General features: G+C 38.2%; 4 protein-coding genes across 5 annotated transcripts; 2 read left to right on the top strand and 2 right to left on the bottom strand.

Moving 5' to 3' along the window:
- The first annotated feature begins 90 nt into the window (after positions 1–90).
- On the top strand, positions 91–3,944 carry LOC125469697. Its single transcript, XM_048567392.1, is given in 7 exon segments — positions 91–341; positions 467–599; positions 922–1,025; positions 1,658–1,802; positions 1,886–2,029; positions 2,105–2,578; positions 2,580–3,944. Coding segments are annotated over 7 exon segments (2,097 nt in total). The 5' UTR covers positions 91–300; the 3' UTR covers positions 3,636–3,944.
- A 675-nt stretch (positions 3,945–4,619) lies between these two features.
- LOC125469647 (endochitinase A1-like) lies at positions 4,620–5,617 on the top strand. The gene has a single exon (XM_048567264.1). The coding sequence runs from the start codon at positions 4,665–4,667 to the stop codon at positions 5,592–5,594; it is 930 nt and encodes a 309-aa protein (XP_048423221.1). The 5' UTR covers positions 4,620–4,664; the 3' UTR covers positions 5,595–5,617.
- A 2,572-nt stretch (positions 5,618–8,189) lies between these two features.
- On the bottom strand, positions 8,190–10,912 carry LOC125469648 (ras-related protein Rab5-like). 2 transcript variants are annotated; one of them, XM_048567266.1, is made up of 8 exons: positions 10,541–10,912; positions 9,862–9,939; positions 9,591–9,758; positions 9,286–9,334; positions 9,094–9,167; positions 8,899–8,992; positions 8,567–8,679; positions 8,190–8,457 (listed from the first exon to the last, which is right to left on the bottom strand). In XM_048567266.1, the coding sequence occupies exons 2-7, from the start codon at positions 9,922–9,924 to the stop codon at positions 8,582–8,584; spliced, it is 546 nt and encodes a 181-aa protein (XP_048423223.1). In that variant the 5' UTR covers positions 9,925–9,939; positions 10,541–10,912; the 3' UTR covers positions 8,190–8,457; positions 8,567–8,581. The 2 variants fall into 2 exon arrangements, with proteins under 2 accessions (XP_048423223.1, XP_048423222.1); XM_048567265.1 differs by having other exon boundaries at positions 10,545–10,909.
- A 2,855-nt stretch (positions 10,913–13,767) lies between these two features.
- Positions 13,768–17,697, bottom strand: LOC103929458 (probable serine/threonine-protein kinase At1g54610). Its single transcript, XM_009338664.3, has one exon. It carries the CDS (start codon positions 16,822–16,824, stop codon positions 15,484–15,486), a length of 1,341 nt encoding a protein of 446 aa, XP_009336939.2. The 5' UTR covers positions 16,825–17,697; the 3' UTR covers positions 13,768–15,483.
- Positions 17,698–17,722: the final 25 nt, after the last annotated feature.

Here is a 17,722-nt window from a genome sequence, read left to right as displayed (position 1 = left end):
TCAACGTCGTCATGATAGGTGAAAGCGCAAGGACCTTATTGTCACAAAAGCTTTCTCTTTCCCATCAGTTTAGTGGCCGGGTGGCGAGAGTTTTAAAAATGTCCTGAAGCGGCTTCAGAAAAGCGAGAGAGAGAGAGAAAGTGAGGAGAGAGAGAGAGAGAGAGACTTTCTTCTTCTTCTTCTCCTTTCTTGCTGTTATTGTTCGAGTTCTTTTGCACTGCAAGCTTCTGTCAATGCGTGCTCTTACAGTCTGAGTCGCCGAGTCGAATCGTTCACCGAGTTGGAGAAAAGAGAGTGAAAATGTTGGACGGGCTGCTCGGCCGTGGATTTGCCTCCAAATGGTTTCCGTTTGCTCTTAGATCTCTCTCCTTATGCACTTTCATGATTTGCATCTACTTCTGTATGTATATACGTATATAGAAACATATATGTGCTTATATATTTTCTGCCTGTTTGGTTTCGGCAGCAAAACGCTGATTAAATTGACGAAAACTCGGATCGATGTGATACGGAGGAAGAGGAACGCGACGCAGAAGTTTCTGAAGAAAGATATCGCTGATCTGCTCTCCAGTGGCCTTGATATCAATGCTTACGGAAGGGTGAGATTGATTGATTGCTCTGTTCTTCGATTTTGCATTCCGGATTTTGATTCTTCGATTTCATCTTCTTAGGTGCAATTTTGAATTTTCTATAATCTGTTTGGCCGCCGAGAAAAATTGTTTTTCCGCCTTTTGTTTTTGTATTTTGCGATATTTGCTCTTCGGATAGGATAAGAATTATTGGATTAAATTAAATAAAATGCACAAGGTCTTTTAATTAATCGGAAATTAGACAAAAAAAATGATGTTGATGTGGACTTAGTTTTGTTTTGCCTACTTGTACACCTAAAATAATTAAGTGTTGTATAATTGGTAAATACAGGCTGATGGACTCACCGCGGAGGTGATCCTTTCGTCGTGTTATGATTTTGTCGAGCGTTGCTGTGATTTGGTCCTCAAGAATCTTTCAGTTATGCAGAAACAAAGGTATGCCGTGTCCTTGAGTTGTCGTGCGAATTTAGAGATTGTTAGATGCCAAAACCGATCACTCAATTTTCTTCATCTATTTAGCGTGCAACCGATATCAGATTGAATACTTTTGCCAATATGATGCTCTTTTGATATGTGCATCTTGTACATGTTATGTTCAACTTTGTGAATTATCGTATTTTATGTTATGCACATTTTGCAATTTGTGGATGATCGTGTTATAAGTCGCAAAGATGGGTGTAGATTTAATTAACATCAAGTGAGGTGAATGTAGTTTGATTACGGGGAATACCTGTAGGGAAAAATATTGATTTGAGTGAAAATAAATGAAGAACTATCCGCGTGTGGACATATTGTCATGTGTTTGCAAACTTTCACAAACGCAACTTGTATAGGATTCTGCCTCGGATATTATCAGCTGATTCTACGTCACTGCTCCATTTTGTTTGTTGACCTAATATGATTTCTTTAACATCATACACATTAAGATATAATCCAAACCAAATTGTTTGGTTTCTTGCTAAAGGAAATGCCGGTCCTGTTCTTAAATTTTTGTTCATGCATTAGTTTAAAAACACTTAATTCGAACTCAAAATAACGTTTCCTTTGCTATATTATTTACTTTGTAGTGAATGCCCAGAGGAATGTAAGGAACCTGTGTCATCGCTGATGATTGCTGCTGCACGGTTCTCTGATTTACCAGAGTTGCGTGACCTTAGGCAACTATTTCAAGAGAGATACGCGAATGCTCTGGATTTATTTGTGAATCAAAAGGTAATTATTTATCGACATGCTCATAAAGAACTTTATGCATTCATAAATGCTTTAAGCTAACCTACTGCATTATTAATTGATAGTTTGTTGAGAACATAGCTTCAAAGCCTCCTACACTGGAGAAGAAGGTGCAGTTAATGAAAGACATAGCAGTAGAGTTCTCAATAAATTGGGACTCCAAGGCCTTTGTACAGAGCATGTCGAAACCTCCTTCTGCAATTCCACAGGTATGTTCTACTCTGCTGTTGGTCAAAAGCGTTGCTTTCTCAAATATAACGTCACTTGCGGATTGGATTTTGCAGGACAAGCCAAAAACTTATGGGCCTTCCCATGTTAGTGATGATAAAGCCAAATTGTCTAGCGGGAAATCTGCTGTTCCAAAAGGAGATAAGCATAATCTTTTTCCAACAGAAAAGAGACTTGATTTTAATGATGCTCAGAAATTACACAAGGAGAAGGATGGTGCTGTCTTGAAAAAGGAGGAGCACGTTCATCAAACTAGGCATAAAGCCTTTGGAATAGAACACAAGTCTCTCAGTGCCAGGGAAGATACTGTGGAAAAAGATGGCCTTGGAATTTTGTTCGGGGAAAGGCAAGAAGTGGCTTCTCACAAATATGAAGCATGGACTAGAAGGAGGACGATCACGTTCATCAGACTAGTCATAGACCCTTTGGAAAAGAGCACAAATCTCTTAGTGCCAGGGAAGATACTGTCATGGAAAGAGATGGCCACAGAAGTTTGTTCCGGAAAGGCAACAAGTTGCTTCTCACAAATATGAAGCTTGGAATAGAAAGGAGGATGCTCCCCCGAAGTCAGTCAGATTGGGCAGTTCATCTCAAGGAAATGGACAGGAGAAGCATCATGAGAGGGAGAACAATGTTCCTAAAAGAGAGCATGAAGCTTTACCTTGTGTACAGCCAATTGTTGCTGGACCTCATGTGAAAAGCAACGGTCAAGGCTTATTTGCTGGTGATAATTATGGTGGCCAACACAGTGACGCAAAATTAGCAATTAAAGAAGAAGAGATGCCGAAGTTGAAGCCCCCCTACAATTATGGGGCCCCTCCTCCGTATGTGAAGCCGAATGCCAAAGCAAAAGATCGAAAACATGAAGCCAAGGATGGTTCTGGCAGTAAGCGCATCACTAAGGATCCTGTAGCATACAACATAGCCTTTGTTGACAATATACTCGGAGGGGTAAACGTAGGATCTGATGATGAGGATGAGATGCCTGGTGCTGCAAAAGCTAATAAGCATAATCATGAGAAGGATCGTGCTCATCGGGATGATGCATCTAGCAACCACATACCAAAACCAAGATCTTCCAGGGCAAGAAGCTCAAGATCACGGTCCTCTCACAATGATGCTGGAAACAGTGAAGATACAGAAGTTGGAATCAGAAAAACAAGAAGCAGGAGAAAGGATGAGTCACGACGAGGTCTGCAACTGTTGTTTGATGACGAGCACTACAAAAAGGATGAGGAAGAGAGGAGAATGGACGAGCTTCTGATTCATTACAGTAAAAAGCCATCTAACGTTGAACCAGAAATGTCAAGAAGAAAGTCGAGGAGTCGTCATGCACATCATCATGCCGGCACTGGTGTTAAAGAATCCCCAGGACAAGCAAGCAGAGATGAGTCGGAAACGGTTCCTACAGCAGTAAGATCAGTTTCCCTTCCTAATGAACATAGTGGTCCATCAGAGGCACCCAAGGTATTTGCTCGTGCAGCGTCCTTTCAACCCGACAGGTCCAATCCAGCTAAGCATGTGCATCCTAAGCTTCCAAACTACGAAGATTTGGCCGCCCAATTTGCAGCCCTAAGAGGAAGGTAAAGGGTAAAAGCAATCAGTATTCAGAATCTTAGTTGTATCAGCTCGATGGCGACCATTGTTTCCGGTAGTTGAGTGGCCCGGTAGCATCCGAGGGTCGGTCTTTTATACCTCACACTGCATCTTATAAACCATATACATACCGAAATTTCAAATCGTTGGACTCATCATTGTATAAGTTGCTATAGTGTCTTCAGCTTCAATTGATAGAGATCTCAGAATCTCACAGGAACTTGAGGATTGAGTTTGAGAATGCTTTCTTCTTTTTGTATCATATCTCCGTCGTCATAAAATGACTTGTTTACGTGGTTATTTACGTTTTCGTTTTGTCCCGATATTACGCGATGACATTTTTTCAATGCCAATAACAGTTACCGGTTGAGAGGTAAATTTGTGATCCTCACAAAGCAAAAATAAAGCTGCATATGATAGATGTTCTCTTTTTCATTCCTCTCAAAACGAAAAATCTTGTTGGCTTGAGGTTGCCGCTTTTGTTTAACAATCCTTCATCTTCTCACTCTTGTCCACACCATTTACCATCCTCGCTCCGGCCCTAGTTGACTCCTTAATCCTCATATCGATCTTAACGCCATAACAGAACTTGGCAACTATCTCAAAGGTCTGAAAGCTGTCGGAGAAAATTCTTGAATTGCGTCGTCGTTTTTGTTAATTTGTTCAACAATCCTCACATGTGTCACGTAATAAGAAGGTGATAGGATTGGAGATAATCCACCTCCTAGGATTTGACCGTAACTGACAGTTGCCCAGATAGTGTAGTAATAATAATGGTGTTTAAACTTTAGTGTTGGTGCAAAATCACCAATATGACCTTGATTGTCAGAAGGAAAAGCCTTTACATTCCCCAGGCCTTTTTGCCCTTTCCAGATTCCCTTCCCTTGTCAAAGGTAAGGTACCGTTTTCCCGCCAAAAATAAAGCTGCTCGGTCTCCAATATAATCAGGACACCCTTTTCCTCCCTCAGTCCACCAGAGTATAGAGAGAGAAAGAGAGAGAGAGAGAGAGAGAGAGAGAGATGAAGGGCACATCGAAGGTGATAATGGGGGCCACACTGGTGATGGTGGTGAGCCTCGCCATAGTCTTAGGCTTAATCCTGGTGCTGCTGGCGGAGCTCTACTGCTCACTCTTCCTCCGCCGCCGCCAGCACAAAACCAACAGCTCCTCCAACACCGCGGCCTCCGCCGCTGACTCTGCAGCCGCCGCCACAGCTGCTTCTGATCAGCCCTCAACACAGCAGCATCAAGAGAGTCAAGACCACCCAACTGGTCCTCCTCTCGGCAGCTTCTTGGGCATTCTTCGCGCTCCGAGAAGCTTCCTTTTCCCACCGGTTACTTCCAAAGAAGAAGACAATGCAGATATAAAGAAGCAGCATTCTCAGCTCCTCCACCAGGTTTTCGACATCCCGGTCCGAAACCAAGATATATTACCAAACGCATCTCCCCGCCATATAGGGGTAATTATGTCAAGCCCCTCCCCGTCAATTTCTTTTGTAACTTCCCCACAGCCAACCCCAGAACACAAAATCACCGCCAGTCCCGGTGCTAATTGTAACGAAAAAGCTGGCGCTGACGCTGGTTGTGGTGGCGGAGCTGCAGAACATTTTGTGTACATTTCCAACCCCATTTACGACAACGAAGCGATGAAAAGGGCGAGCGGAGCAAACACTCCATTCGAAACGCCGGACACGTCGCCGTCGAGGTTGGAAATGGGGGGTTCTTCTTCTTCAAGCTCCGGGGAGGAGGAGGTTGCGCAGCCGACCCCGTCTGGTCCGTCAAGCCCAATTACCACGCCTCCTTTGACTCCGATGAAGAAGCTCCCTGCGGAGGCTTGCTCTGTTTCTCTCAGAGATGCCAGATCTCTAGGCACTTCGGGTAGTGATTCCAATAGCAACAATGGCCTCTCTTCCTCCTCCTCTGGTTCTCCTTGTACTTCTCCTTCATGGTGATTAATTAGAGTTTTTTTGTTTTTTTTTTCTTCTTGTGATATCCACATCTCTTTTTACTTTTTCTCACACATTTTTGGTTTTCAGCTGTTGGATCAAATGAATTAAAAAAAATCAACGTACAAAAATTACGAAAATTAACCAGAGGTGTGTAAAAAATAAAAAATGATGTGGATAGCACATCCCTTTTGCTTTTTAATTATATGGATATTTTATCCTAACAAATGTGTTAGTGAGTATGTTTTATGTCCATCTAGCTTTGTTCATCTGTTCGATTCTTAGTCTAGGATATTATCTGGTAAAAAAAGAGATGGGTCTTTTTTTGTGCAACGAGAGAGATTAACTTTCCTACAACGGGATGCGACTATGACGACAGTAAATTTCTGGTAGAGTTGCCCTAATAAAGTAGTTCTCATATTAGGTAAAATTTAGCGGGATTAGGTGTGATCAAAATACATGGAGGTTTTATTTGTGAGAAAGCCCCACAAATGAAGTGGCCGATACTCCTATCCAAGTTTTCCTCTTGTGGCAAGAGACATTTACATGCACCCCTAAGACGCCACTATTGCGTCCCTAACCAAATAATACAATGCTTTGTAAGAAACTTACAACATATAGCACTATATTATTGTCTATGGACGCCAAAGCGATCACGAGGGCTGTATGTATGTATGTTTCTTTTATCGTGGCGGACTCAAGCTAATCATACAATGCTAAATGTGACAAATAAAACGGATAATTTTTTGTAATTGGTCTAAGATGTTGTTACACAATAATACTGTTGGTAATTCAGTTTATGGTAAATGGGAAGGGTAAAAGTTAGCAGGAAAAACAGAGTACTACAATCAGCTTTTCACTGCATGCGTTGGCCATGGCCCGTCTATCCAAGCCATGCCATGCCAAATTGCCAACCGGGAACTTCTCTCTCTTTTTCTTGTCTTACTTCCCAAACTGCAGAAGCAGTGAGCTAGAAGTGCTTTTTTTTTGTTTTCACCTGCTTTTGTACTAGTTTTTGGAAAGCAGTTTCATCGCATTTTACTACATATTTAACGTTTATTTTCGCTTGGGATTGTGAGAAATTGGATGGGGTGTGCACGTGAAATGTAACAAAAATTAAACAAAGACACAAAAAATTAAAAATAGAAAAAAAAAGTCTCTGTTTTTTAGGGGCCTCGAATTGAGAAAACCATGCATTTGAAGACTTAAATAAACAGAAACTGTCACCTGCTGCAATGGGAGGTCTTTGTCCACTTTGGTAAGGACGAGAGAGAGAGAGAGAGAGAGAGAGAGAGAGAGAGAGAGAGAGTGTGTGTGTGTGAGAGAGAGAGAGAAAGAGTCTTTGGTTTCTATCCATTGATTTGTTTCTTAAATTGTTGTAGCAGTTTCGGCGAGATGTTGTACTTATGCTCCATTACTGGAGATGCACTAATAACAAAAAAAGGAAAAGAAGGACAAAGAAACTTAAATTAGGATGAGGAGGAATCATAAAAAATCTAAATGTTGTGACAATTGATTGAACATTGCAATTGTTTGGTGGAACTGTTGAGTAAAGAATAAACTTTGTGTATGTTTATAATGATTGAGTTATTCTATATATTATTAATTGATTTTTGGGTAATACCACAATTTTTTTCATAATATCAGAGCCAACAACCACACCTACTTTACGTGACTCAATTTGTGTTGTTCACGTGTTTGACTTGAAAATTTACTATACGTGAGGAGGCGTGTGAGAATGTGAAGATAAAAAAGTCTCCACATCGGTGAAGGGACAAACCTTGCAAGGATTTATAAGAAATTGAATTACTCTCTATATTGCCAATTAAATTTTATGATGGAATCTCAATTTTTTTTATAATATCAAAACAGTTGTCTCAATGTAATGTCCAACGACAACCTCAACTTCCTCATAAATTTTGAAGGGTTTTAGGCTTTGGATGCCAATTTGGCCCCAAACTCTGTCAACATGTACTTAAAAAAAACTAACTTCCAAGGGTACCGTGGGATAGGACCACCATGACCAAGGACCAAGGTCCTATAATTTAAGGGGAAAAGGCCAATGGCCAAGGACCAAGGTCCTATAATTTTAGGGAAAAAGGTTTAAAAGCATTGACTAACAGAAGCACAAACAAATTGGTCATAATCATCTAGTAATCTCAGTAAATGAGATAGCTTTGTCGGATATCACGTTTGTGGACAAATCTTTGAGTGTAAACCTTTTAATATCACTATATCTTCATCTTTATTTATCTTATTACGTAACCAATCATTTAACGAAAGATATGTATGAAACGAAATAATAGAACGATTACAATAAACCATATGTTTCCACGGCACTAATGAACAAGCTAACAACAAGAGGAGCTTCGCTGTCCCCCTTGTAGTATACCCCTCTCTCCTCCGCACTCGAGAGAAACATATCTACAATCAAGTTTTTGGACAATGGTTTCTACGCTTCTCGTAATGTGTTGATGAGAGTTGTAGGAACAACTACCCCTTTACTCAGGGTACATGAGTATATCTCGTCGGACGGGGATAAATAGGTAGGTTAGTTTTCAACTTTTGAGCACGAAATTTTATTAATCATACAAGCGACACTAAGAAAGAGTTGATTGTTTTATTGGCTGCCATGGCACGTTTTTACACGTGACATTTTGCTTCTCATTATTATTATGTTCCACAATCACTCTCTAACATCAATTAACAAAATGAAATAATTCTTATAATTTGTACAACATATACTAAGGAAATTCATATTTGTAACCGGTTGGCAAAGCTTGCAGATGGACCTTCATCTCTGGTGGAGCCACAGTTTTCGTTAGTTTCTCCATCTTGTTGAACCACGTCCTTGAATTTGTTCGTAATCCTGTTAAAAGAAGTTTACCAGCTTTCAAATCGTCGAATTTAATGAGAAAATAAAACACAGTGAACAAAATTGAAATCGAGTCAAGACACAGCGAACGAAAAATGCATACCGAAATCATCAAGACTCAAGTGCAACAAAACACTCTCCTGCTGGGTTGCTGTGATCTGATGTGTAATTTTATCCCAGCTTGACGAGAAGGGCTAGCTTTGGCCACTTTTTTTGCTGCAAAAAGACTTGTTCTCATAAGCACATTTCAAAAATATTTGCTAATGACCTGATAGGGTGGGAGACATGGGCATAGCCACATTAGCTAATTAGAGTGGATATGCTCCCTCATTGCGCCCGAGTTTGAATCCTTATCCCATAATTTAGATTAGTTTAAAGTAGAATATCGCTTGTATCGGAAAAGGAAAACATTTTAAAAGGGTGATAAGTTCGTACCTATTTCATAAAAGAGCTCATTGACATTCTGTGCAGTTTTTGCAGATGTTTCAAGAAAAACCAAGCCATGTTCCTTAGCATATTGCTCAGCTTCCTGCAGCCAAAAATAAATTCAAAAATATAAATTTCATGAGAAAAAAATGAAGAATCGATAAATTACATTATATGAAATGTGTCCTGGTGAAGAGTGAATACCTCAGACCCTACTTTTCTCTTCTCTTTCAAGTCAGCCTTGTTACCAGCCAAGAACATTATTAATGTTGGATTTGCTGATATCAAAACAACATTTTCAACAAATTGAAGTTAGTTTGCAGTTTGAACAATATCAAACTTCACTCGAATCCATCCGAGAACTAATCAGAAGTACAAAAACTGTCTTGCATTTACCTTGTCGTTGCAATTCTTGAACCCACTTTTTTGCTCGGACAAATGACTCCTGCAGCCAAAAAACAACAGAGATTGAACAAAAGAGGTCGCTGCCAAAGTGTTATTAAATCTTTCGACAGATGACAATCCAACCCAATCCTAGGCACCGAACGAGCCACAAAAGTATTATCTGACGTTCTACAGGTTATAAATGCCTAATACAAATCTTTCTGTTGCTAATCAGTAAGCACATTAAGTTCATTAGCAGTCATTGTTCAAGGCATAACAAATGCATGAATCGAAAGAATTCCAGATAGTTCCCATACCATGCTTGTGATATCATACACCACGACAGCTGCAGCAGCGCCGCGGTAGTACATAGGAGCCAGGCTGTGGTACCTTTCCTGGCCGGCGGTGTCCCATATATCGAATTTGATAGTAGCTTCATTTAGTGACAGAACCTGAGTGAAGAAAGCTGCTCCAATTGTTGATTCCTGCAATTTTTACAGTAGTTATATTAATCAAAATCCACGAACAAATATTCTAGTATTCTACATTTATGTACAAACAAATTAAATATTTGATCCGAAGTGAAACCTGGTACTCCAAAAATTTTCCAGTCACAAATCTCAGTACCAAACTTGTTTTCCCAGTTCCCATGTCCCCAAGAAGTACCTGGAAATAATCATAAGAACCAAGTTAATCAATTTACCAAAATACACTCTCCTCTTTGCTGATTTTCAATGTGAAATTATATTTACTTAAAAATTGTAACGATCTCAACAATCTAATACTCGAATGCAACATATGCGTCTAAGGAGTTTGATTCCTATAAAGTATGGCTCTTGCAACGATTAAACTGACACCACTTTAGCTAGGAATCAAACTCACGAAACTTAATTTTATATGTAGCTAGGAGTCAAACTCCCGTTAATTAGAATCTACGAGTCTTAGTTTGAGAACTACGAATTACAATCCGCGAGAGTCCTAGTTGAGAACTACGAATGTAATATTCGAATTTAAAGACAAAAATGCAGCTTGAATTATAATTCAGGAACCATCGCTACAATCAAACTCTAAAATCATATATCATCATGGACGGTGCTCATCAAGTTAATCAGAATCAACTAAGCTTAAAAAGTATAATTATATCAAAACTCATTTAATCTCACAAAATTACTACAAAGATAATAGTAATTAGCAATAGCTAATTAGATCATGCACAACTAATTAAGTGAATAAAAAAAAGGAAAAATATATAAAAAGGAAGACATACCCACCAGCTTGGCTTGTATATTCTTACTGCCAGATCTCGCCATGTATCTCGATTAAAAGTACTTCCAGCTTTTTTCTCAAAAATTCAGAGAAACTCAGGAACAAAAGAGATAAAGATTTCCTGGTTTGGAAGCGAGAACTTAGCAAAGGCACTTATGAGGCCCCGAGAGAAAGAAGAAAACCAGAAGATCAGATACACGAGAATTGCTAACTACCAGCACCCGTTTTACTATTTCCAGTTCCAGGGGATGTTTGAAGCACTAGATTGGCCTTTGATCACTAGGTAAAAGTCCTGGAAGGAGGAAGATTTGTAGTGGAAATATCATTTCCAACTGACTGGTAGTTTGTTCGTTGACTGGTAGTTGTTTTCTAGCTGCCTTTTTTTTTGGTATGTTTCTTCCATTTTCTTCACTGCTCTTGTTTTCTTTCTTTTCCATTTTTATTTAGCTTGTTACTTTCAGTGCATGGTACTGGATCCAGCCAGATGAAGAAGGAAAACTCGGGAATCATCAAAGTTTTTGCACTTTTCCAAGTTTTCTTAACCCGTACGACATGCCTTTCAGATATCGATAATCGAATTTCGGGCTGTATTTAAAGTTTTAGTCTGCTAATAACCATTTCATTTTTTATTTTTAATTCGCACTTTTTTGTGTTTGTGATATCCATAAGCAATATTTGCGATAAAAATTAAAAACAAAATAATTATCAAACAGACTTTTAGATTATTGAACTCCCACCTTATCAAACTTGAAATCAAATATTCAATTCTTTTATATCTACATGCAAACAATCTCAAGGAAAAACTCAAGTTTAGAAGTAATTTTCTCTAAACCATTTGAATAACAAGAAAAATTGCATTTTTAAAAGAGACAGAGATATAAAGGGATATTTTTCATTTAGGTAGATACATTTTTATAATCAAACCAAAATACAGTATACTAACTGCCTCTTAAATTAAGTTTATACGAGTAACAAGCCAGCCGACTTGTATTGTTGAATTTCATACGCTATCTTGATAACTTAAAAAGGTTGTCCCTATCATCTAACGAAATGAAACTTGCGGGGATTGGAACTGGAAAGGTGACAGGGCTTGTTTAAAAGTGATTTTGAAATGGTTGAAAAGACTTTTGTTAGTACTTGTCTTTAGTACAAATGTAAGTGAATATTGAAAAAGTACTTTAAGTGTCATCTAAAAAGCACTTGAACTACTTCCTGTAAGAAGCACATAACTAGTGTTTTTTGCAGGAAGAAGCATTTCAAGTACTTTTAAAACTCAAACATATTTTTTAAAAACGTTTTCAGTCATTTTAAAAGCACTTCCAAACGAGCCCTTAGGCACCACCTCAAATTTCAAATATTAATAAAATAAAAACTAAATAAAGGTTTGTAAGGATGTATTTCATACAAAATAATACGAATATATATAACCGTGTGAAATCTAGTTGAAATTGCAGTAGTATGAGACAGCTCATAGCCTAATATGTTTGAGTTTGATTTCAAAGATGTACGCCAAATTAAATATTACATATTTGGAAAATGGTTTTATATTAAGATCATCTCCTTGCATAAGCAAATTATTACTAACAAGCATTCTTGCTTTAATATAAGACTATCCCACATTTTTATTTTAACTCGCAATGTTTAATAACTTGATTGCAATGAATATTTTAATGATTACAGATAGGGTATTTTCGGTTGGATGGCATCGGAAACAAGCATTCCAATGCAAATCTAAAAAAGTATCCGAATCAGATATTAGTTCCAATTTCGTTTGGATTATTGGAGATTCTCTGAAACTTCTTTTCGATTTAGCAAGCATTGAGAACTTGTTTTGGCTTTTTTGCTTTCTCTCAACTAAGAGATGCAGAAAAGTCATACATGATAGAAACTAAACAAGCTTGCAACAAACAAATTGCCAATTTCAATTTCTACACATTGAACATGGATACTGTGGTCCTGTAATTTGTTGCTATGCAGCGTGGGCTAGCTAATTCGAAAACAACAGGAATACATATCAAGTAGTCATGAACAACCCATATCTTCCATATGGGATCATGTCATGCTTGGCTAAGATAATATATACATATAAACACACACATACACATATATATACATATATACACACACACACACACACACATATATATACATATAAATATATGACCAGAAGATGACAATTACCTTTAGGCTTTAGCAACAATGTGAGTGGCCAGATCTTTTTGACTTAGGGTTAGGGAGACCACATGGACCATGCATGATCTGGTGTAAAAATAGCAGACTAATCAAAATCTACTCCGCACGTGGACAATCAGCCACATTGCATATAGTTTATAATTCCTTCCACATGGAAACCTCATCTTCGTGTAACCACTAGCCATAGCCACTCACCTTAGTGATCTCAACATCACCCTTTTTTATCTTCAAGTCTTCTTCGATATCGATATCAACTTTATTTCTACTGACAGAAGTCATGAATCGAGAAGTTAGAAATAGCTAGCTATGAGAGAAAAAGCATTGGGATGAGATCAATTATTCCTCCATGATTGATTAATTTGCCGTGTGTTTCTTGTATTCTGTATGTATTAGTAAACTCGGGAGACAAAATTAAAATAATTCTCCTAACCATGTATTAGAGATCATAAAAAAATATAGAATCAAAATATTTTATTTCTCGTTCCAAGCAAATAAACATTTCATGATTTGCCTTTCACTTTTTCCTTTTAAAACAATATTGCCTTTTACACTGGTTAAAAGTTATTATATGAAGAGTTTGAAAAAGCTTAAAACTCTTAAGTGGGTGGATTATCCTACTCTCTTATCTAATACATAATTAATTTTTTTAGAAGTTCACATAATGACTCCTCATCTGTTTTTAGTCACCCTTTTTCAACCTTTAGACCAGATTAGCATAATAACTAAGACTTTAGAGTTTACTAATTTCGTGAAAAGTACAGATATAGGTTAGCAACAACAAACAAATTAACTTATCCACTTGGATTTTCTGTATTAAACCATTAGTTAATATATGTCATAACCTTATATCCGAATTACATCTAATTTTCTAGTTATTTACTAATAATGTCGGTAAACTTGTTACAGTAATATGTGATGTTAATAATTAAATATTTTTAATTTGGTTACTAGGAGACAAATAAAGGTAGGAATCAAAGGGTACAACTTGATTGCCTTACTTGATCACTTCAGACCTCACACTCTTCGAGGATAAATCTTTTTTTCCCTTATAATTTATCTCCTATATATAAAGCCAGTCTGGCAATAAGTTTCCACATAAACTCTTCCTTAGTTAGTATCACTATTCTCTATCAAAACATGGCTTCCCATGGCAATGGTCTGAAAGTCTCAGTTTCTCCAAAAAATGGTGACAACGCAGAAGCTGCATCATTTACTTCACCAAAAGGCCGATGTCTGTGCTCACCAACGACACATCAAGGCTCTTTCCGGTGCCGTTTTCACCGGTCCCAGTCATCGACTTGGATGAAGCGATCAAAGTCCATGCCTAGCAATAATAACTCAGTGGCTTCTTTCTCTCCCACATCAGTGCATGATCAGTCTACTTAATTAATTAAAGTCTGCAAGAAAGTTTGGTGATACATCCTTCCGATTAGCATCTTAATTAATTAATCCTACTATATAGTAGTTGTATAAACAAATAGGTATAAGGAAATATTGCCTCCGTGTGCTGAATTCAGGTGTACGTGTTTTTTATATGAATAATATGATGGATGCATGTGTTATACTTTTATCTTTATTAATTAGTGTTTCTCTAATTTCTGAACAATCAAAGCACCCATCAAAAATATATATATATATACACGCGCATAAATGTATCCATTTTCATCAAAATAGTACTAAGTACTCATTGGTAAAATTACTTGAGAAATACGTATAGGCAAGATTGATCTTGACAAGTGCAGGTAGTGCCACCTCACAAAGCTCTCAATTTTTATTTTTTATCTTTTATTATGAAGAGTACTGGCTGTTATGTATTGCCTCCTTTCATTCTTCTTCTTTTCTCTAGACGATAATATGGATATCTGAAAGAGATGAGTTTTGTAAGGCTAAGATTTTAGTCAGTTTATATATATCAAGTGCATATCATATGCAATACCTGATATTTCTTTGTTAACGGCTTCAATAACAAGTAGTAGTAGAACGATATCTTATCCCATGGTATTGGATGCTTGCGTGCAGTCGCATTCTTAGTCTTTCATGTCAAACTTTCTTGGATTCATTCGTCGAAACCTTTATCCAAGGTTCCAAAAGATTTTAGTCCAATCCATGCATTTTTCTAATTATTGTAGGAGCAAAAGGAGTGGTAGTGAAAACACTCATTCTATAAATTCAAACTTTCGATCTTTTCGTTATCGTATCCAAGTAAATACAAGATGAGAATAGAATAATCTTTATGACCAACATATTTGAATTTTAAAAATAATATTTTAAATGCGTTAGTGAAAAATCATTTGACAATAATTATAATTACATAACTACTTTGACATATTATATATTATTAATGGTTGATGCCAAATTTTACACCATTTCATGTTAGAAAGGTCGGAAATGTAACGTGAACAATTTTTCATTGCTTTGAAAAGAATCAAATATTTAATTAAATCTATATATTATAATACTAACTCAACTGTGAACCCTTTTTTATGACTAAGAAAGAAAAGCGTTACGTATGGTTCTCCTTCTAAAATACTGTCCACCACTATTATAATTCCTGCAAGCGCAATAGCTTGCCTTCCGGATGTTATCTCACTAAAAATATTGCCTTAAAATGTAGATGCGTTGCAAACATCTGTAATATTGAACATTTACGATTGTTATGTAGCCGTTAATGTTGGAAGTCTACCATCTCTTTTACTTTCAGTTACATTGAAAAATTACTCCTACAACTAGGTCAATCCAGAATTAAATTTTTCACCATTGATCTAGATCCGGCATGCTAGCACTAGCTGGAGTACGTCGAAATGTGCTAGTTTTCTTTGCAGCAGCATTGGCCGGCTCAACTCTACCGTTAAGTCTAAGTAGAGCGGCCTCGTGGTACCGGCGTTCAGCATCGATTTGTTTGGCTGGGGGATACTGTGGGAGGCCACAAGGCTCACAAGCAAAAGGCGCTGTCATGAAAAACTCACTGCTCAATGCAGCCGTGGCGGTCTGCCTTTCCTCTGGATCGAATGCGAGAAGAGTTTCAATAAGTGGCAACGATGACGCCGGAAAATCTTTGAACTCCGTTCTTATGCGTCTTTCGCAGGGCACCGGCCATCTATAATATCGATTCACATACTGCAACTTTGCTGATTTCCAGTATTCATCTGAAGGTGTACCACATAATTTGTATATCTTATGTAGTTGATTCCCCTCTGTCTTGCCAGGCAAGATAGGTTTCCTAGCTAATAACTCCGCTAAGATGCAACCCGCACTCCAAAGGTCCACCCCCTCCCCGTAATTTGTAGCCCCTAGAAGCAGCTCGGGAGGTCGATACCACAGCGTGACCACCATATTCGTCATGGGACGACGCTGTTTTGACCACCGATCAAAAAATGTAGCCATTCCGAAATCAGCAATCTTAAGTACTCCTCTGTTGTCTATCAAAATATTTGCTCCTTTAATGTCGCGGTGAAGCACGCCGCGCCTGTGGCAGTGCTCGAGCGCAGATAGTAGTTGGTGCATGTAACATTTTATTTGAGCTTCAGTAAATTTAATTTCCGGCATTGCGGCAAGTCCGGCTAGATCATGCTCCATGTACTCAAACACCAAGTACAAACTACATGCCGACATCCTCGACATGATCAGACCTTCCAGCTTGATCACATTGGGATGATCCAGCTGCCGCAAAATTACAATTTCCCTAGCCATATATTTAAGGCTCCCGGGCTGCTTAACATCAAACCTAACTTTCTTTAGGGCAACAATTTTTCCCGTCACCGTATCTCTAGCTTTGTACACATTACCATAAGTTCCGCCACCGATCTTCTCAACTTTTTCAAACGTGTCTGCGCTCTGCGGAATCCACCCATTGAGTGCCTCCCCGCATGCCTCCACGAGCCAGTGTGGCCACCCGGCCGCCACCTGCTCACCACGCCATTGCTTCGGTAGAATATTATAAAGCAAACTCGGAGGTCTCTGAGCCTTATCCCCACCAACAAGAACCGCTTCAGTTCCACTGTCCACACTCAGACTGTTGTTCGATTTCTCAGTAATCACCTCAGATTCTACTCGTGAGACTGAGGACACGACTCTGCTACTCGCACAACCCATTCCAGTAATAAGATTACTTGAATCCCAAGTATCTTTCAGAGCAAGAACGATCCCGAATTTCGATTGATGTTAAGCAAAAGTTGATATGAGAATGCAACAATTCTTCACTTAGACTAATATATATACCGAATCCTGATTGTAGTAGGAAATTAATATAAGCGTAAGTACTAATTGACAAGGGAAAAGCTATAAGTTCCTAGTTGACAAAGGAAAAACTAGACCAAATCGACGCTAAATCAAGAAACTGTTTTTCTTTACCCAAAAAAAAAAAAAAAAAAAAAAAAAAAAAAAGAGAAACAAAGTTTTCAATTTTTTTTTTTTTTAAATTTAAAAAAAAAAAACCAATCCATGCCAAATCAGGAAACAGAAACATAGGAGATATTACGTAAATTTTACATATGTTTTAAGAGTGTATGTATATATAATGTAGACTTAGCCTTAGCCAGGTTGGCTCTATACCATTATGCTCTTGCTTTGCACCCAAGTTTGAATTCTCCTCTCTGTAGTTTAGATTATTTATTGTTTGTCAAGAAAAGAAAAAAACATTACATAGCAGCCATCATAGAAACTTGGAAATGGGAGAGAGTAGTATGGTATATGAGAGGCAAACAAAGAGGAAGATGAACAAATGATGAGGACGAGAGCAGCAGCAAATGCTGCTCTCCGAGCTGCTGTCGGAGGAGATGACATGCTGTCGAAATGGAAACTTATGGCCGATGGGCAAGCTCGGCGAAAAACGTCAGGGAAAGGTTGTGTTTACCGCGTGCCTACATCAACAGCCGGAGGAAGTATGAAGGACAATCGAGAAGCGGAGAAAAGGGGCGACAAAAACAACATCGTGCTCAAAACAAGGATGGCATGACGTAGTGCATCTGTAAAGGATATGATTGCTGCCCTG

This window comes from the organism of the source record quoted next, unplaced genomic scaffold, assembly GCF_019419815.1.
Source record: "Pyrus x bretschneideri cultivar Hongxiangsu unplaced genomic scaffold, Pyrus_bretschneideri_v1 Contig44, whole genome shotgun sequence".
NCBI classification, from domain to species: Eukaryota; Viridiplantae; Streptophyta; class Magnoliopsida; order Rosales; family Rosaceae; genus Pyrus; species Pyrus x bretschneideri.
The sequence above is the reverse complement of the archived record's forward strand: the minus strand, read 5'-3'. Positions and strand labels throughout refer to the sequence as shown.